The sequence below is a fragment of the Colius striatus genome, chromosome 3, assembly GCF_028858725.1.
Source record: "Colius striatus isolate bColStr4 chromosome 3, bColStr4.1.hap1, whole genome shotgun sequence".
NCBI classification, from domain to species: Eukaryota; Metazoa; Chordata; class Aves; order Coliiformes; family Coliidae; genus Colius; species Colius striatus.
In genome coordinates, this window is record NC_084761.1 from 45,104,276 (window position 1) to 45,124,968 (window position 20,693).

A 20,693-nucleotide genomic window follows, 5' to 3' on the forward strand; every position below is an offset into this window, starting at 1 on the left:
TTCAAAGTCCTATTTTTTTCTTAGACTTGAGTGTTCCAGAATACTAAAAGACGTCAGAAACCAATGTAGGCACCAAGAGCTGCCCTAGAGCCTGTAGTGTTGGATTCTTTGTATGGTTTGGGTTTTTGTTTTTCATTAAGAATAAGACCATGTGCTGTTACTATGACATCTCTTGGCATAACTACTCGTAACTGATGGATATATCTTAATAGGCAATGGAAGTGAAAATTCAGAAGTTGGAAAACGTAATAAACGAAGTAGGAAAGGAAGTCAAAGAGAAAGATGACAGGATAAACAAACTAGAAGCACAGATAGAAATAAAAACGGCAACAAGTGAGCTCACTCAACTTCAAGCCAAACTGAATGAGACACAGAAGTGCCTCAAAACTGCCTTAACAAAGAATCAGAGTCTTGAGGTATGATCAAAAACCCTTTACTCTTCTCATTCTTCTCTGATGTCAAAGACAGCGTGCTCAGGAACAGCTGTAGATGAAACGTGGGTCTCTAGAATATTATATTCTTAGAGTAAAACACTCTACTCTGGCCTATTTAGCATGCAGTTTCACATTCTACAAGTGCAGCCTTCAGGGGCGAAATTAGAAATAGAACCCATGTTATGGTGTAAGCTAAACTTATCCCTTGTATGTGATGCACTTCTAAAATATTCTAAAAAAGTATAAATCTTGAAACTGAAGCATGAGTTGATTTTTTTTCTCTATTATATATTTTTCATACTAGTTGAAAAATTCCCAAACTTAAAGCTGCAAAAAAGTCAGGAAAACTTTCTAAGATGTGATTGTATGTCATATGCCAGAGTCAGGATGCCAAGTAAGGCAATAGTACTAGTTGGTAATGTGGGCATTCTTATTCAAAAATAACTTCCTGCTCCCAGTCTTGTCTGTCCTACAGAATCCAGCAGATCATAGTAAAGATACAAAGTAAGCAACTCTTAATGATATCATTAAGTAACGAGCCTTTTTTCATACCAAGTCTTTTATTTTCAGGCAAAGTTAGAGAAAGGTGCTGAGTTGTACAAAGAAGAAATTGATCATTTGAAAACACAACTGGTAAAAAAGGATATGGAAAGAATGAAACAATCTAACTCTTTTGATATGAAGTAAGTTCAAATTTTACCTTGTTACAGCTCTCAGCTACTTATTTCTTAGGTTCTATTTCTCTGTTGTGGGTTTGTTTGGTTTCTTTTTTTTTTACCCTGCAGAATAAGAAGTGACTATTCAGGTTTAGGTGTCCTAGGTTTTAGCTAGATTCCAGAAAAAGTAAAAATAATGTGTAGCTTGGGTTGATTACAAAACTCCTTCCCTATATAGTCACCAAAATTTCTTAACCAACCCATCTTCAGCCATAAATGAAGTAACTGTTCTGACAAAAGAATGTGAGGGGAAAGCAGTAATTGAAAGCATTTTGTAATTCACTGGAGAGAAGGAATACACAGAGAATTGTTCTAATCTAGCTTTTCATTTTCTGCACTTTACCTAAAATATAAGTGACTACTAGGTTTATGTAGTTTTGCCTGTACAACTTAGATATGTTTTCTATTTGATAGCTCATTTGGAAGTCAAGTTAGGTCTGCTGCAAGTGTAATCATTTTTATACTAAGGATTTCTACTTTTTACTTCTTCCTCCCTCCCTAACCCATATAGGCTTGCTAATTATAAAGCTCTTGCAGAACATCAAGAACAACAGTTAGCAAAGCTAAAAGAAGAACTGAGAAGAGCACGGCAAGAGCAAGATGTTTCTGGTAAATTCAAGATAAATATATGGGATTCTCACGTTTAAACGTGTAACCTTAAAAATGAATGTTTAAGTCCAGATGCAAGACTTTTACCTCAAAGAGTGTGAGGAGGATTGTATGCATTGGAAGATGAGATGGAAAGTAAAATGCTAGCTGCACATACATTGCAATAGAATCACAGTAGTTCTTGTGTTTCTTTCTTCAGCCATGTTTGCACTTCTAGTGGGATGACTTGCAGCTGGAGTAAGCTTATGTTGCAGTGTTTTACTGCTCTGATTTCACATACGAATAGCAAGTTCTACTCATAACATAACTGGAACTGTAACTTATTACTCTAAATAATCCAATGAAGATTTTTTTAAAATTTCTTAACTCTCCCTGCTAGTGTGAATTGTGGGAGATGTGTTTGTTGATGAAAAAAATAGCTGTTGTAATGACATTTGTAACCTAGTGAGGTTTTACATAAGACCATAGGAAGGAAGAGGCTAAAAAATATATTGACTTGATTTTAAGCACTCTCCAAATTATGTACACATCTGTATACAACTGTTTTCTAGTGGTGCTGGAAGAAGCAGCTCCTCAGCAAGTACCCCTTACTTGTGGTGGTGGCAGTGGTATTGTGCAGAGCACACAAATACTTGTTCTAAAATCTGAACAAGCTAAGCTACAGAAAGAGAACTCACACCTCAAGAAACAAAATGACCTCTTGCTAAGGTAAGTATAAAGCTGATCAACAACGTGTCAAATAAGTTGTTGCTACTTAACTATGCATGTCGCTAATGTTTCCTTCTGGGAGACTTACAGAAGCAATTGTTATTAATTTTGGATTTGTTCACATCATGGACCTTTTATTTAACGCTAGTGATTTTTTGCGTGTAAATCTTTATGACTTTTGAACTTTAAAATGCTTTCTTTCATAAGAATCTCTTAAATTGCTGAAGATGTACTTAAATTGTATGTTAGATGGAATTTTAGCTTAAACTTTTTAAAAATTGCCTCTGAAAGGAAGACATACAGATATGGTCTTGCATTGCTATGTCTGTCGTGCAAACATAGGAACTGTCTGTGGAGCGGAATTGTTCCTTACTGAAAGGAACCAATTTAAATTTTTCTTAATTAAATACTAGTTGGGGTTTTTTTGTTTGTTTTCAGCAATGAGCTTCAACTGAAAGAAGAACTTAGAAAATGGAAAGAAAGAGCACTAAAATGGAAAGAACGATCAAGAGAAACCACTCGAGACACAGTACCAAGGTCTCCAAGGAAGATAGTGTCATCTTCACTTAAAGAGCAAATGCCTTCACCCTCCAAGGAACTTGTTTCTCAGGAAACTGTGGCACAGGACATATCAAAGCCACTGCCACTGACTTGTCCAACAAATTTCTTTGATAATTCCAGCTTGGGTACACTAACGGGTATGTAACACAGTGGTTTTGTCCGATATAAGATTTAGAGAGGCAAAATATAAGAGGTGGTCTGTGCATTGAGGGTAAATGCTCTGTAGTTTCTGTATTCAGGCCTGAAACTTGCATCATAACACAATTTTCCTGAATGATTATTCAGCTGACTGTTAAAGGGCTTGACCACACAGAGTCAAGCACCTTATAGATGTTCTACAGAACCTAACCACTTAAGTCCTTCACACCCTGAAGATTATACAACTTTTTTTTTCTTGTTGCGGTGGAAGTATTGATGACTGACTTCAAAAAATTAATTAGATGAATATCATTACTAGATAGATGATGCTCTAAACTGATTTGCCTTTTAACTTTACATTGGTTAAACACAGACTTCTGCCAAACTATTCAAAGTTAACTGCTGGCTAACTTTTTTTCTTAACTGCAAGATGGTAGACTGGCAGATTCATCGGCATCTGGCTCCAGCTGCAGTAGTAGCTGTTTTAATAACTTCTGTTCCTCAGCCCTCCTTGGGACCTGGCCTGGTGACTTCTGGGGAAGTCTCCTAGTGATCTGTGCTAGCATAGTACTGCTACTGCCCCATTACACTTGCTTTTAAAAATTTTCATGGGGCTCCAGCAGACATGTTGAAGTTTTCCAGGTATCAGTGCCAGACTTCCAGAAAGAATGCAACTCAGTGCTGTATGCCTATTACTTGTCTGACTGAGAAGGTTTAAGTGTTATTTCAATGTTCTTGTCTGCTGTCTAGATACCGGACCTGCAGGAATAGAACCCTCTGAAGAACATCTGAAGCGCTGGTTTGGATCTGCAGAGAAAGATAAAGCCCCTGATTGTAGCACTCAATGAAAATGCCCTGTTGTAAACTGCCTTTGCAGTGTCTACAGCCAAAATCTGAGCATACAGAAGATTATTGGTCAGGTCAGAAGCCATCAGCCTTTTCCACAAACTATGAGAAGCTTTGGTGGCATGCAGATCCCTTCCTGTCTTGGAGTTGGCACTTCCTACAACTGGAAAAGCTGAGATACAAGAACAAAAATGGAGAAGCCATTGTATTGCCAACAACTTTCTGATCTGATGATATTCTGCTTTTGTGGATTTTTCTTGGATGACGAAGAAAGACGAGATAATGTGTCGAAGGGGAAAAAAAAAAAATCTGTGAAACTGCTCAGTCCTAAACTTCATTCTGTCATTTCTAAAACAGCCCTCTTCTCGATGGTGGATATTTGTGTCTTCAGAATGCTGTTGAGTGGGGAAGAAGTATACTTTTTGTTTCTCAGCGGATGGTTTTTATACCATGCTCTACAAAAACTCTACAAAAACTGCATTTACACCACAATTTTTACCTCTCTCTCTGCAACTAAAGTTACTGATCTTCTGTTAATAGGGCACATAATGGACTCTTCTTTTTCATCCTCTTACAATATTTCTGTAGCTCAGCCAATTATGGTGCCCAGAGCAACTTTGTAATTTTAGCATTCTCTTTCAGTATACTTCTCATTCCTATCTGAAGTTGAGTATTGGATTTTTTTTAATAGTGAGCAATGGATCTGACACTCTTCTGCCACTCCAGTGAATGGAAAATAAACTGGATGATCAGGGCTGCAAGATGGACTATTTTACTAACCTGCTTATGTGCATTGTGAGACCTATTTTCTTTTTGTTTTGTATAAAAAATCTGTCTTTACAATAAACTTTCATGTGCTAAGTATTTAAAAATATTTTTGCCGATCACTTTATTTGTGCTGAGATGTCACTGATGTCTTGTTTAATTCTTCTGAGCTGTTCTCTGTGAAGAAATGTTTGAAGACTCAAAGAAGTGAAGACTCTTCACTTTCCACATGCCCTCCACTACCAAGTAAATGGGAATTTAGCACTTATAACATAACTCTCATAATTTGCAACTAAGAATTAAATCATCAATGTGAGATGAGTGTGTCATACCTAAGAAAGATATCTGCATCAAAAGCGTCATCCTTGTTTTATAAAATAAAGCTTTCAATTATGCTAGTTCTCTTCAGTACTCCATTTTGGGTTACAGAACTTGATAAGCAACTGATTACATGGATGTGTTCCTGGATTTTGAGCAGTTGCTGGAATTGGAAGAGTTACACAAGCATTATTTAGTTGGAGGTACATCAGAGGTCTTTAACAAAGAATAAATTATTTATCTTGAATAGCTGAAAACTCTGCCAGCTACTGTAACTCTACAATGAAATATATTTTGGCAGCTTTTAAAGATTTTGCTAGCCAAAACTATACAGGTTCTAAAAACCATTACTAAGTTCAGCAGTGCAGTGTCTCCTTTCCTACTACAGCCCGTAGGCATGTAGAAGCAATTTATTTCCTAACAGTGGTAAGTAAAGAGTGCTGGTGTTTGAGTATTTTGTTTTATTTTGGGGTTGGTTGGTTGGGATTTCTCACTGTTATTAAAAGCTATTTCCTTTGGCTGCCAGTATTTGTCATTAGCTCCATTTTGAAGTTCTAATCATAGAATGGTAAGGGCTGGAATAAATGAACTAAACTGACTTGTTTCCCCCTTCTGGAAGAAAAAAGGTGTATATGTAGATCTAGCTCTTTTTATATCAATTTCAAGTTCGAGGGTTGTTAGTTATTTCTTGCTTGGAGCATTTCTTTAGTAGGAGAGTTTTCTTGTGGTTGAGCTGAAAAACAGGAGCATATTCCAACAGGTCTCTGAATCCAGTGGGCAAAAAGATAGGGAAAGAAGGATAAAAGCTTTTAGAAAATCAAGTACTGCAAGGTTTTGTTAACCGGTGAACTGATTTACAGAGCCTTAGGAAACTATTCTAGTTTTGCAGAAACACAAGATGTATGAGAAGTTCAGTAATCTTAAGATTGTGTGAGTCCCAGTTTCTTCCCAGAAATGGCTTTTCTGAGCAAAATGTGCCCAGGACTCCCTAGTTCTTTACGAATGTTATCAGGGCAGCTTTAGGTCTGATGTGAGCTTATAACTAAATTAGTTTGTCCTAGAGTTTTCCAGTCCGATGATATTAACTGTGCTTTAATAAACGTAAGCTCAACTGCTAGATTAAAAAAAAAAAAAGTGCTAAATCAGCAGTTTAAAAGATGAACTCAAAACCCAAGCCAAACAAAATGCATCATGCCAGCATTATCCTAGTTTAGAATTAGACAGGCATGTATTGCTGAAGAGAGATTGTTAAGGAAAAAAAATGTGCGGCCTTTTTTGTTGGAAAACCTATTGATTTCTTGAATTCTTTAGGGAGAACTAACAGCTGATGCTGATGGTCGGTTTTTTGTCCTCTCCTGCGCAGGAGAAAAATCACACTTTGGACATCTCGACTTTCACTAGATGGCAGCATCTCAATGTTTCAACAGGAAATTACGTTCCTAAAGAGAAGCTTCCTAGTTGGACGAAAAGTCCCAACAGGCACTGTAAAAAGAAAAAGTATAGAACTTCCTTTTGTACAAGGGTCAGTATACAAAAGAAGTTGTGAAATCTGTTGGTGAGTGACTATATTAATATTGATTTTTAAATGTTTCATAGAATAAGTGTGTAAATGTTCATAAAAACTGATTGTTACACTGAAAAACGTATTTATAGTGTGTTTTGCTTCCAAAATGTTAAGGTGATTTGAGGAAGTACATAATCAGTTGATCAGGGGGGTTTTTCCCACTGAAAAGAAATCTGGGACAATGAAGAATAAGAACAAGCTTCCTCTGCCTTGAGAGAGCACTTTGAGTTCATTGTTGAGATACTCAGGACTTGCTGCAAATGATAGAACCTTTCCCAGAATTTCGTGTTTGAGGAGTTCCATTTTGGAAAGCTTAGTACATTAGAGACAGTGCAGCCTAGTTGTGTGTGTAATCTCATCTTCCTCAGTTGACTTGGTATTTTTCACCTGTTATGCAAAAAAGGTTATGCTAAGACAGGCTCAATAGCCCACCATCAGAGGCATCTGAAAAGACACCTTTTACTAGCAAACCTAAAAAGTGATGTTGAGGTATTGTGCTTTCCCCTAATTAGACAAGTGCATGTCAGTTAAGGTTTGTTTAGGAGGGTGTTCTTTCTGTTGTGCTGTGTTTATTTGTGTGTGTGCACACATGTCCCAGTTAGGGAGAGGAAACCCACAGTAACACGTTTCAGAGTCCTGAAACACTGTCTGTAGTTCTGAATTCAAATCAGAAAATTTTAAAATATATATTAGAACAGAATTCATTTTTCAGTTAAATTACTTAAGAAGACCTGTGATTTGTTGAATTTCAAAGCTTCAGGGAAACATTAGTTTTGCTGCAACTTTTATTGGGAAAAACTGCTGAGAAAACATAATTTCTGGTCAAAATCAGATAAATGAATTAACGAGTTCAAGATGCAGGACACAGTAACCTGAGTCACAGCATGGATTTGAGCATCTCTAGATGATAGCATTGTCTGCTAACCTAGGAGAGGTCATGGCATCTTTATCTTAACTTCCCAGTCAAGATTTAATATATTGGATTCAGATTCATGTACCTATTTAAAGGCTTCGGGTTCTTTTGACATCTTTTTACAGATGGAGCTGGGAGTCCAAGATGATTCAGAGCAGACACCAAGGCCAGAGTGTTGTGGGGGATCTATTGCAATCTGGGAAACTGAATTTGTAGCTTGAGAGATGCACAAGGCAGACCTGCTTCCTAAGAACATAGTAGACAATGGAAGTACTGGGTTACAAACTATTGTACTTCTGTTTCATCTTGACTTTTTCCCCCGTTGAAGGAAAAATAAACTCCAGTTTCTGTTACAATTAAGTTTGTCTTCTGAGCTCAAGTACTTTTTGATCTTTTTGAGGTCTTTTACCTGGGGGCTGGGGGGGAGGAAGTTGAGACATTTTCCCCCTCAGAACCTTGGATGACTCGGGATCACACAGCAGCCAAACAGGACAATCTGTGGATTTGATGACAGAGATACTCTGAATCACGTCTGGTTTTTGGAACACGTTTGCATCTTATTCCCAGGGTGTGGTGTTGGCTCACCTTTTTGTTGAAGACCGTGACACCTTCTGTCTGCACAAGTCAGCAGTATGGGTCGGCTTGATGGGAAGGTCATACTACTGTCTGCAGCTGCACAGGGGATTGGACAAGCAGCTGCTATAGTAAGTTGGAAACTGTTTGTTCTCCTGTACCTGAGCTTGGTCACTAATGCTAGCTTTTCCAACAACACCTGCACCAACACGTTCCTGAATTAATAAACTACAGATGAAGCCAGAACTACCCATTGCAAAACTGAGGGAGTTGTATAGTCACTATACTGCATCATACGGCTTTTGTGCTGTTTGAATTTCTGAAGGTCATCAGCTCTGGAGGTAATGTTAGGCAAGGATAAGGGCAAGATTTGACCACAGCTGCAACGGCTCTTCTAACAATATATGGCTGTACTGTCAGTATCTTTAATCCAACATCTCTCTGCTTTATTCTGAAAGAAGACAAGGCGAATAGAGGAAATGTTTCCTGTTTAAGGCAAAGATCCCCTACAGCAGAGCCAAGAGGTTTTATCCACATTAACAGTTGATGTAACCAAGTCTGTGTGGTACTAACAGCAGAGCTACAACATTGTACACAATGAGCAACTGTGAGAAAGCCTTTACAAACTTTATTTAACTGTTAAACAGAACTCAGCATACACATTAGCTTTCTCTGAAGTGTAACCAAGAAGATGGGAAAAGCTCTTGTTATGCCAGACAAGTTAGATTCTCATGCGTGCACTTAAGCATGCACAATTCTGTGCATCTTGGCACTCACTCTTTCGACTGAGTGTTTTAATATAAGTAACCTTCCTGATGATTTCACTTTGTTCATACCCAACAAGCCATGGAAGGCTGGCATGTTTAATGCTCCTATCCTTTTAAAGCTGCCTTTGCAACACTTATTTTGAAGGTTAGGGGCTATGCTCTGATGTCAGAATGCTTTTGACATGGAGCATAGCTGTTGTTAGCATGGCTGTTGAGTCAGTGATCACAATGCAGAAAAAGCAGGTTTTGTGGGGAGCATCAAGAACGAAGGAATGTCTCTGGTTAAGCATCAAAGGAAGGTTGTATTGCTCTTAATATTGCTCTGTTCCAATGGTTTGGATGCAAAGAATTTTCATAAAGTTTATGTTCCACCATTATATTTTTGACTGGTGCCTTTACCTGTCACATCCTGTGGTTTCATTTAAATCCAACAATACAGAAAATTCTAGCCCTATGTGTTTGCAACGTGCTTGCCAGTGCACGTGAAGCTGTGAAGGCCCAAAAAATAATGCCAGTTGTCTTAGTCTGGTTATTATCCTCATACTTTATTTATGGATCCTTTACTTAAAGTAAAATATCTTTAAATCTATCGTATCATGTATGTAACTTAGTTGTTGCCAGGATGTAGGGTAATTGATGCCTATTGCTCTCTGACATGCCCAGAACAAAAAGTGAGGGATCATCTGTTCTCAGCCAACTTTTCTTTCAAGCTAAAAAGCAACTGAGAAGAAAACAGATTTTATTTCCTATAAGATCTGCAATATCTAAATACAAACTGCTTCCCTTAATTGTGTTTTTCAGGCTTTTGCTAAAGAAGGAGCCCAAGTCATTGCTACAGACGTTAATGAGTCTAAGCTGCAAGAACTGAAGAAATATCCAGGTAAATGACCGGCAGTAGTTCCCTTCCTGCAAGTTTTGTTCTAGACTGGCTGAAATATAATTTGATGATAGTGTGGAGTTCAAAAGGCCAGGAAAAAAAATGATATCTTTAGATGTTAACATTGCTTTATTCTGTGGTGTGGAATGGCAGAGATTTACCATGTAAAATACTGCAACATCAACATATCAGACAATATTATTCCAGGCACGTGGAATAACTTTGAGTTTCTTGTGCCACAGAAGTAGTTGATTTCAGCTTCCCAGAATGGCACTAATTTCAGTTAACTTCTGCGATCACTAGGCTGATTGTCAAATGTATTCCTCTAAAAGCTATGGAATGCTTTTCTCTGATCACGAGAGCTAACATCCAGTTACATGAAAAGTAGATTTAGTGTCTTGTATTTCCATGTTCCATACTTACTAATCAATGTGTTGAAAGGAGAACTCTTAGAATTCATATGTCTTCAGAAACGTAATTCCACCAATGCTAGATAAGCCTGTTCTGTCTGTACAAATGCTCAGGCCTGAAAGTTGCTTTCCTACTGATGTCATAGGAATGTACTTCAAGGGGCAGGTTTTGCATAGCTCTGTTTCTTTATCGTATCACAAGTGTGGGACGTCATATTAAAGACTTGTTTTTTCAGTCTTGGAATAAAAAAAAATAAGACTCATATATTTCATAGCTAAAAATACTTTCAACTTAATTTGATGGAAGTGGATTTATTGAATTCCTATTACAGGATGACAGTCAGGTACATCAAAACACCTTGTCACAGCCTTCAGAGTGAACGTTGGTCTCTGCTGTCTGGAGTTCACTGTAAGCAGTCCCTTTGTAATTCTTTAGGAACTTTAGGATTTTTCAGGTTCATTCTGGAAGTGCTTAGAAAACTTATGTTTTTAACTGTGAAACTGTTTTCCCATCTGCTAGTGTGTTCACCAGGAAAGAGGTGATGTTTCATGTACTCAGAGCCATTTCCATCTTTCTGACATATGGTTAGATAAGCAATAATTTATGAAGGCCAGGGACGTTGTGGTCTTGGAATTTTATCCAGGAAAGGTAATTCCAGTGCTGATGTTAATCACCAGCTTGTAGTCTAATTGCATCGTTACACACAAATCTCTTCAAAAGTGTCTGTATCATTTAATTAGGGCATTTAAAGCTTCTTCATGGACTTGTCAGTTTGGCTTCAAAAGAAACAGGTTTTTATCCATTTCAAATCAAACTCTCCCATAATTTAGACATCACTCAGTTGCTTTACACACAGCTTTACAACTTTTTATATGTTGGCTGAGACCCCTGGAGACCATTTAGCCCTGCCTACTTCTCAAAATGGCTCTAGCTAGAGCAGGTTGTCCAGGGCTGTGTTCAGTCAAGTTCTGAACATCTCCAAGGATGGAATTTCCTCAGCCTCTGTAGGTCTCTGTTCCAGTGCAATTGTGGTTTTAAAATAACCATGATAGTATAAAAAAACTAAAAAAAAACCCCAAATATAAAAACCCCACCAAAACCCAAACACAGCTCATATTCAGTCAGACTTTCCCCTGTTTCAATTTCTTTCTGTTGCCTTTAATTCTTCCACTGTGGGCCTCTGAAAAATCTTCTCTACAGTCTGTCAATAGGTAGTTGTAGATATTTATTACACTGCTACTAATTGCATATGACTAAATTGTAAAAAAAAATATGGTATATTCTGCACTAAATGACCCTTCATCCTAGATGCAGGATATGCCATGACCAGGCTGTGGCAAAAGGGTGATGAGCAGCAAGTCTTCAGTGCTTTGGGAACCTAACTGTAGCCACTAAGGGAACTACTGGAGTACACCTTGACTCCTCCTTTTCCATTCAGACAGGTTTCCCTTGCATGGAAAGTTCATGTACTGGAGAAGGAGGCACAGCTCAACCTTTACATGCAGCATAGACTAAGGGTACAGGCAAAATATATCACATAGACCTATCCTATAGCAAGGATTCAGCCTTGACATAGGTGAGAGAAGAGAGTTGTGAGAAGCTACTTAAGTAAAATGAGATAAAACAGCTGGTAGATTATATCATATCATATTACAGCTCACCTGGAAGAGTAGCTCTTTTACTCTGCTCTTTTTACTTCTGGCCAGGAGATGGCAAGGCTGTGGTTGGCCCTACGGCAATTCTGTTAGAAGGGCTGGTTCTGTTAGATGGGCCAATTCTATTGAAGTGCTTGGAAAAGTCGAGCCTGGCCCTGTTTGGCAGTAACTAAGTTTCTCAGTCTTTAGAGAGAACTTCTCTGAACAAACTAAAGGAGTAGTGGGCTTTTTGTGTAATCAGAAGCTTTCTTGAAGGTATGGCACAGGCATGGCTAGTGCTGTGACAGCTGTCAGAGGCTGAAATACATAATAGCTGATAGTGAAAAGTAACACATTTCCAGCCCTCTTTTGTTTGACAATAAATAATCACAAAAGCTAAGCATCGTATTTTTAAACTAGCCTTCATGATAGAAGCATTGAATTTGTTACACTTCATTTCTGTTATCATGGCTATGACATCATTCCAGGTTATGTAAGTTGCTTATGCAAAATCTTTTTTTCTCATTAATGAAATGGTATGAAGCTTATTCATCATATCGTCAGCTGCACACGGATAGATGGTATGTAATAAGATTGTGAGTATATAGGACACATGCTACTATTTTTGAGTAATCACTATTCTATGACAATAGGCATGAAAAGTTGTTATAATTATCCAGACTCTGTAATTCTTCAGTCTGAGAGCACAGTGAAACTCAAATTTATTGGAAATATGTTTATGGAAAGTGACGTTCTGCCATCTGCTTGAGTGGTGCTGTATGACCATTAATTTTTTTTTTCATTGCCTTCTCTAATTTTAAATAGTCTGCCATGCTGTCCACTGCTGTTCTGATTTAACTATTGCACTAACCTAATCAATGTGTAGATCTTATTCAGTGAGTCTCCACATCATGGTGAACCACCAAGAGGGGACTGTTCTTGGCAAGCCACTGACTCCAACAGTAGAGGTAGTCCTCAGCACTTCAGAAAAATAAAGTTGATCCTTAGCCAAATGTACTGAAAGGATTACCGTGTTTTTCTAGGCATTCAAGTACGGGTTCTGGATGTCACCAAAAAGGAGCAGATAGAGAATCTGGCCAAGGAAATGGAAAGGATTGATGTCCTCTGTAACATTGCAGGGTAACCAGCTTCTGTCTGATCCTACATTTTTTTTCCAGTTTTCTCTGTGCTCCAGAAGCAGTTTCTTTTGCTTAAATATATTTTATTTATTTTAGTTTAACACATTTTATATCTTCAATATAAATATTCATGTATTTTCACTAATACGGAACCTTTTGTGCATAACTATGTTACCCAGGTCAAGATAGAATGGCTCTGAAACTTCTGTTTTACCCACTCTGTGTGCCCTATACTGATGGCTTTTGCCCTCCTGGCACAACAGTGAGCAAAGCTGATGCTCTGCCAGTGCTCCATCTTTAATTTTCCTATTACCAAACACTTTGTGGTGCATATCAGATCTGTTTTGCCCCCCTGACACTTACCAGAAGAAATACACTGTTGCCTGGTTTCTTCAAAATAGTCCTTGTCCCTCCTTTTCAGGGTCAGAAGGGTTACCTGATACAAAATGGCAATGGAAAAATATGCATAGGAACTCGCAGAAATGTGAATCATAGACAGTAATTTACTTCATGCACTTACTCTAGCTTTGTTCATCATGGAACCATTCTGGACTGTGAAGAGCAAGACTGGAACTTCACTATGAACCTCAATGTTCGCAGCATGTATCTAATGATCAAGACATTCCTTCCTAAGGTAAGGCTTGGATGTCCATCATTTTTAGCCTCAGCTGCACTGGGTGTAAAGTGTGCGAGGTCTAAGTTGTTGCCACTGCGACAACATGGGGTTTGAGATAAAAAGGCCGGTGTGCAGCTTTGTTTGGGGGAGGCCCTTAGATTACAGCAATCCTGTTCTAAAATGTTCTCTGCATTGTGTACTCCTCCTACAGTAGACAATCCATCTAAAGGATATGATAGAAGAGATTACATAGGGCAAAATCCCTGAACGAATTTAGAACTAAAGTCCTTCAATGGCAGAGCAGCAAAGGAGCCATTGCAATAAAGTGCTACCATGTTATACTATGGCACACAGCTGCACCATACCACTGCTATGAAATGTTTATAAAATATGTATATGAATGTGAATTATATGCAAATCTGGAAATCATCTTGTGAAGCAACTCAGTGCAACTGATGCCAATGTGCATCAGAACAACAATCCCATAGAGTCTAGCAGCTTGAGGACACTTGTGTTTGATCACAGTAAGTAGGTTTGGGCCCACAAAAATTTGTGGACTGAACAAGGTGTTTGTATTCGTATAAATGTAACAGCCAGAAGTGAAAGCTGTGACCACGACTGGATGCTGAGTATTATTTTCAGTGTTATTCCAGTCCTTTTAGTTTGGCTGGGGTTTATTTGTTGTTTGTTTTTTCTAAGCTGATCTTCATTTTCAAAGGTTCGTTACATCCAGGTTTTGAGATTGCTAAAAAGGTTAGGACTGAAAGAAATTCAGCTACAGCTCAAAGATGCTAACAAGTTGTGGCTTATTCTTCTTCAAAGCAATGAAGTGGACTAATGCAGTAGTAGATGGCATAAGCAGATGCATACGTAGGATATCTTACTGTGGTGAAAGAGGACAATTATTTGGAGGTGGCTACATAAGAAAAAAATCCTTTCCTATTCCTTTTTTTCTTCATTCTGAGATGATTTAGAAGAACCTAGTGAGAATTTCAGATTCTGCATTCAGTCAGTCAATCAAAAAAAGAAGTAAGCGCCTATTCAAGCTAATTAAGCTTTGTTACCCTGCATATCAACTGCATGTTCTGAGGGGTGTTACAAGCTCTTTTACTGGACCTGCAGGTGACAGAATAGTTTGCGTTTGAATGACATAAGTATTCTTTTGCAGATGCTTAAACAGAAGTCTGGAAATATTATTAACATGTCTTCTGTGGCATCCAGCATTAAAGGTCTGTATCTTGCCAGAGTTCCTTATCTGAATCTTTAAATTACTGGAATGCAAAATAAATATTTCACTACTTGAAATTTAGAGGACAGTGCCAATGCTGTGGAGAGATGCAGTTAAAGTGAATACACAACTTGTGTGTACATGCAGGGACACGGAGGAAATTGCAGAAACTATAAGGTCCTTGCCTTTGAGCTTCTGAAACTTTCCAAAATGCTTTATAGCATCCTTTTTACCTGCTTGTATTAACTAAAAAGGAATTACTTCCATTGATAACCAACTATATCTATTCTTCAGAGAAACAATGAACAGTGCAACAGGTAAGCACTATAGCCACGCTTCCCAAGGACACCTGATGGTGACCATAAGCTGGGTGTCTGCTGTTCCTAAATCTTTGTCTGCTTTGTTAACTATTGAAAGATCCAAACTTACACTATTGAAATATTGTGTGCTTTGCTCTGGTGTGTGCCTGACTAGACTTCTGGCAGTTAGCATTCTAGTGATGGAGAGACTACAGATGCTACAGGAAATGCTGGAATCCGGGAGCAGGTGCATATTGAACAAACTTGTCTCTCTCTCTTTTTTAATTTTTTTTTTAAAATACACTCTGTGCTGCTTTCACACTGACCTCTTGTTAGGAGTTGTGAACAGATGTGTATATAGTACTTCCAAGGCAGCAGTTATTGGCCTAACAAAGTCCGTGGCTGCGGATTTCATTGAACAAGGCATCAGATGCAACTGCATATGCCCTGGTAAGTGTTCTTACGTTTTTTTGTAAACTAGGAGCATATACTATAATGCTCAATTTTGTTAATCACAGAATCACAGAATGGTAGGGGTTGGAAGGGACCTCTAGAGATCCAGGAGTCCAGCCTCCCTGCCCAAGCAGGTTCACCTCCATCAGGTCACACAGAAACGTGTCCGGGTGGCTTTTGAAAATCTCCAGAGAAGGAGGCTCCAAACTCTCCCTGGGCAGCCTGTGCCAGGGCTCCCCACACTCACAGTGAAATAGTTTTTCATTATGTTTAAATGGAACTTTTTCTATCCCAGCTTTTGTCCATTACCCCTTGTACTATCACTAGACAAAACAAAAAAAAAAAAAGTGTTCCCTTATCCTCTTGACATGCACCTTTCGAATACTTGTTAAGTATTAATGAGGTTTCCCCCTCAGTCTCTTCCAGGCTGAACAGCCCCAAATCCTGCAGCCTTTCCTCACAAGGAAGATGCTCAAGTCTCCTGATCATCTTGATGCCCCCGTGCTGGACTCTCTCCAGCAGTTCCCTGTCCCTTTTAAGTTGGGGCGCCCAGAACTGGACACAGTACTCCAGATAAGGCCTCCCTAGGGCAAAGTAGAGGAGGAGGAGAACCTCCCTCGACCTGCTGGACAATGAATAGACTTGCAAGTGGCACTGAAAGTTACTAGCAATCACAAATAACGGGACAGGCTTGAAATATTCACTTCTGAGACTTAAAATAGAAAAGTTGTTGCATTTATAGTAAAGCTGTTCATGCTGTTAATGCAGCACATGCACATCCCATATGCACTACACAGCATTTCAGTGTTTGTTTTCAAAGACATAGTGTATAGTCTGGAAGTCAGAAGCGGACAAGGGCTGGCTAACTGGTGAGCCAGTATTTGACCATATGAAAAGTACTGAGTCCAGTTCTCAGAAGAATTGCTTTTTATTGAAATGGAGAGTACTGTGCTATATTGATAATGTTGCAGTTTGTCCTGAATCATATTATGAAGTTACACGGAAGTGTAAAGACACAGAAACGGAACCAATCAACAATTTGGGCTGGTTTTTTTTTTTGGTCACTGCTGTTGATACAAATGACTTTTAACATTGAATTTAAAATTTTACTTAGGAACTGTTGACACACCATCTTTACAGGAAAGGATCCAAGCCAGACCTAACCCAGAACAGGTGAGAAAACTTTTAGTTTGATTGTGTGCCTATGTATATTTCACTTGCTTAAAAAATTGAAAATAAAAAGGCAGCATTTCTACACAGATTCAAGCATGTCTCCTATTTCAGCGTACCAGTGGTAACAGCAGTGTCTTCTTTTGAGAGTTTAGTCAGTTTGTATTCAAAAAAGAAGTCTTAAAATGCCTCAGAAGGATATTACTGCTTAGAGGGTCTGTGTCCTACGGTATGGGAGTATTTGCAACCATTGGCTACAATATTCTAGTGCAAAAGGAGAAGACGTTTTCTACTTTTGCACGTGGCAGCCACAAACTAGTGCAAAACCATGACAGAAAAGGGTGTCCTGGCCTATGCATTCCAAAATTATTTGGGATCCTTAACTATACTGTCTTGAAAACCTTCATTGGAAGGGCCTGAGAATATCTACCACCAAAGGAAGGAGGACTCACATTAGCTTTACTCAGGAATCAATGATTTAGGTCCAGTCTCCTCATATCTTTCAACCTGAAATTCATACTACTCTTTATCTTCCAACTTCTTTTTCTAGTATAAATTCCCTACCCACTGTACTAAAGGAAGCTGTGACTCATGGCTGTTTCCAGTATTGCTTTGCATATGTCAGACTATTCTCATAAAAAAACCCAACACAATTATTTTAATACACCAAATACTCTTGTGTATCTAGGCATTGAAAGACTTTCTAGCCAGACAAAGGACGGGTAGGATGGCTACTGCTGAAGAAGTGGCTCATCTCTTTGTGTACTTGGCCTCTGATGAAGTAAGTATGGAACAATAAAACTTCCTGTAACAGAATCCCATCCTACTTTGCTGCATCACACTACAGAAAATTTGTTTTAGGAGGATTTATATTGTCTTTGAGATGGATGATGATCTGAGTTCAAGCTGAGGACAAAAGGTACTCTGAACGTTGACAGTGGCTGTTAAGGCGTATTGTATTTTTTACCACAGCCTGGTGGTTTTATGTCATCTGAGCAAATTGACTGACCCCCAATCATCCTGAATGATAGAAGAGATGGGTTTGTCTGCTTTTACAAGTCTGCACCATAGCTAGATATACTTGAAGGAGGTAGAATTAGTAGTCATCATCTACCTTTACTATTCAAGAGCAAATATTTATGTAGAACTGCTGGAGACTTTAGCCAAAAGGCCTAGTGCTCAGAGTGAATCTACCCTTGGAGCAGAAAGAATACAATAGACTCACTGAGGTTCTTACAAACCAAGGTCTTAATGACCACTGCAAATACCACCAACACTAATGAGCACACAGCAAGGTTATTTCAGATGCCATAACTTTACTATGAATCTTAAGTTGGACTATATTCCTCTGGACTTGTCCTAAGTGTAAGAGCATACTTTAATGGAAAGAATTCATTCTTAATGTTGCTGTCCATCAGTAATCTGTTCCTATTTTCATCTTGTTGTAGTGTTTCTGTAAAGCTGCTGATTTTTTTTCCTGTCTGGTCATAGAGTTTTTAACAATTTGTAGACAGAATTCCAGGTTTCAATATATATATTCCAGTATGCTTCAGTATTGGCATACAGAGAAAATGTCAATAGCTTAGTCGCTTACCTCACTTTCTGTACCATCTCAATTTTCAATTCAATCCTCTTATAATTATTGGCTGATCTGGTCAACTTCTCCTTAGCTGAGCAGAGCTAGTAACATCATAGTGTGAGGTATTATTCCTACAGGTGAGAGACCTGACATCTAGCTTATGCGAGTTTATACACTTAGGATGCATTCTCACCTTAATGCCTCTCTCAGTACTTTTGCAGCACTCCTCTGAGTTAGCTGACAGAGTCCCAGTTCAAAGTTTGTTTATATTCTATTTATTCAAATATTTCTGTAAAACAAAGTGTGTGTATAAAAAACAAAGCTTTTTTTTAATGTAAAGAAAAGGTGTTTCCCTGTACTTAATAGCACTGCTAGTTATATATAGAAATAGTTAAAATTATTATTGTCTTTCTGTCATTTCAGTCTGCCTATGTGACTGGTAATGAGCTAATCATCGATGGAGGATGGAGCTTGTGATTGACACTGCCTGCAAATGGAAATTCACACTATGAAAGCCAAAAACTGAGCATCATGTGCCTTAGTTAATATAGCTTGAAAAGATTTACATCACTTGCCTGATGTATCTCAAAACAAATTTTGTACATTCTTACTGCTGTATGATCTCTTTCTAGATTGATCTTACTGATTCACTTTTCTCTAAACAATGAAACACTCAAGTAAAATACACTTCATGTGCCTTCACTTTATGGTAACTCCAAATCATGAAAAAAAGCCATCTCACACTTTTCTCTGAAAAGGACTGTTTCCACAAGAGTTTGTGTTGATATTTTTACTGTGATAGCATATGCTAGCCTTCATTTATGAATCCAAATCCTATTATCTTGAAGTCTCATACTCTGGGGGGAAAAAAAAAAAACCAAACATTGATCCTGACCCATATCCAAGGCAATGAGTAACCTAAATTCCAAAACTATTTGTTTTGCTGACACAGTTAAATTTGACGTGAATGACATGGGCTGACTACCTGTAAATATGGTTACCTTAAATTTCACACAGCTCCATTAAGGTAGTTTGTCAATGAAGCTGTACCCAATTTCATGTATATTCATATGCATTCAATACATATATATGAGGGGAGGAATTAAAGAATAAATCACACAGTCTTAAGGGTTGGAAGGGACTTTGAAAGATCATCTAGTTAACCCCCACCCGCCAGAGCAGGACCACCTAGAGTAGGTCACAAAGGAACTCGTCCAGGTGGGTTTTGAATGTCTTCAGAAAAGGAAACTCAACAACCCATCTCGGCAGCCTGTTCCAGTTCTCTGTAATCCTCAGTGAAGAAATTCTTCCTTGTATTTCTTTGGAACCTCTTGTGTTGCAGCTTATAGCCGTTGCCCCTTAAATGCTACCGAGTATGCCCAGTAATCAGAAAGCACAGGGAAAAGATCTACAGTATTTTGTTTCTGTACCAACTGCCATGTTTTAAAAATTATCAAGCTTTTGAATATTATCTGAAGCACTAATATAAATTATTTCTAGATAACAAGATAATAGAATATGTCTAGTTAAAATCAGGCTTCTTATTTATAAATGTTACATTTACTTATACTTTTAACACAAGAAAATATTGTGGATGTTGACTTCCCTGGGCTCACTGTGGGTTTAACTTTCACCTTTAATCATGGCTGGAGCACTCTGATCTTGTGTAGTTTATGGGGTTTTCAGTATCTAGTATTCCAATAAAGTGATCCTGGTAGCAAAGCAGGATTAAGTTTGGATTTCTGCTCCTAAGTTATCTAAAATGCCTCCACCAGTGTTCACAATACATTCACATGCTAAAAGTTCAGGCTGGCAGGCTCTTGTTTCAGTGATTTCAGTGGATAATAGGAAGGCCAAAGTCTTTCCTCGGTAGTAGATGTAGGTGGCTTATCTTGAAAATGCAATCTCTCCACTTCAGTCAAGGGAAGCTTGCACTGTGTATTCTGAAAACACACTGAAGAATCTGAGAAAAAAATCGTTATGCATGTTGCATATTTAACTTCATTAGTTAGCATTTCTGAGTTTTCTGGTGACACTAATATAAAAGTGCTACTCGAGTATTGCTTCAGTCAAAGCACCACTGCCAGAAAAGGGACAGCATCACCTTTTAAACATTGTACTAAAAGCACAGATACAGATTTTTTTTTCAGCATGGGTGTGCAAATGAACAGCTGCAACTGAACTGTGTTGTAATGTCCAAGAGTTTTCCAGCAGACATACTGGCATTATTAGAGAATGCTTCTTAATGCTCTTGTAACCTCTCAATAACATGGCTTGGTTTTAATGCAACTGGCTAACTCTGCTTGTTTTCCTTCCACCACCGTGGCAATATAAAGAGGAAGTGCCATTATAGCTTGCAAAATGGCACTGAGGAG

The 20,693-nt window shown here is 38.3% G+C and overlaps 2 protein-coding genes across 3 annotated transcripts in view; both read left to right on the forward strand.

Annotated features, from left to right (window-relative positions):
* The window catches only part of CENPE (centromere protein E), a 35,384-nt gene extending 31,370 nt beyond the window's left edge, over nt 1-4,014 (forward strand). The window contains exons 39-44 of the mRNA XM_061993340.1: nt 213-416; nt 1,005-1,117; nt 1,662-1,759; nt 2,311-2,467; nt 2,906-3,165; nt 3,917-4,014. Of these exons, the coding sequence (XP_061849324.1) occupies nt 213-416; nt 1,005-1,117; nt 1,662-1,759; nt 2,311-2,467; nt 2,906-3,165; nt 3,917-4,014 (930 nt within the window). The remainder of the gene's footprint in view (nt 1-212; nt 417-1,004; nt 1,118-1,661; nt 1,760-2,310; nt 2,468-2,905; nt 3,166-3,916) is intronic.
* Nucleotides 4,015-6,547: 2,533 nt separating this feature from the next.
* On the forward strand, nt 6,548-20,574 carry BDH2 (3-hydroxybutyrate dehydrogenase 2). Of its 2 annotated transcripts, none has more exons than XM_061993998.1 (10): nt 6,548-6,617; nt 8,140-8,276; nt 9,714-9,792; nt 12,878-12,974; nt 13,499-13,607; nt 14,758-14,818; nt 15,453-15,566; nt 16,684-16,742; nt 17,428-17,520; nt 18,742-20,574. In XM_061993998.1, the coding sequence occupies exons 2-10, from the start codon at nt 8,205-8,207 to the stop codon at nt 18,793-18,795; spliced, it is 738 nt and encodes a 245-aa protein (XP_061849982.1). In that variant the 5' UTR covers nt 6,548-6,617; nt 8,140-8,204; the 3' UTR covers nt 18,796-20,574. The 2 variants fall into 2 exon arrangements, with proteins under 2 accessions (XP_061849982.1, XP_010207081.1); XM_010208779.2 differs by having other exon boundaries at nt 6,573-6,650.
* Nucleotides 20,575-20,693: the final 119 nt, after the last annotated feature.

What these genes read in the sequence shown, in the direction of transcription:
- BDH2 (XM_061993998.1), top strand. Translation starts at nt 8,205, where the DNA reads ATGGGTCGGCTTGATGGGAAGGTCATACTACTGTCTGCAGCTGCACAG. An exon ending in TCAAGACATTCCTTCCTAAG is followed by an intron (nt 13,608 to 14,757) that starts GTAAGGCTTGGA and finishes ATTCTTTTGCAG; the next exon opens with ATGCTTAAACAGAAGTCTGG. An exon ending in CCAGACCTAACCCAGAACAG is followed by an intron (nt 16,743 to 17,427) that starts GTGAGAAAACTT and finishes TTGTGTATCTAG; the next exon opens with GCATTGAAAGACTTTCTAGC.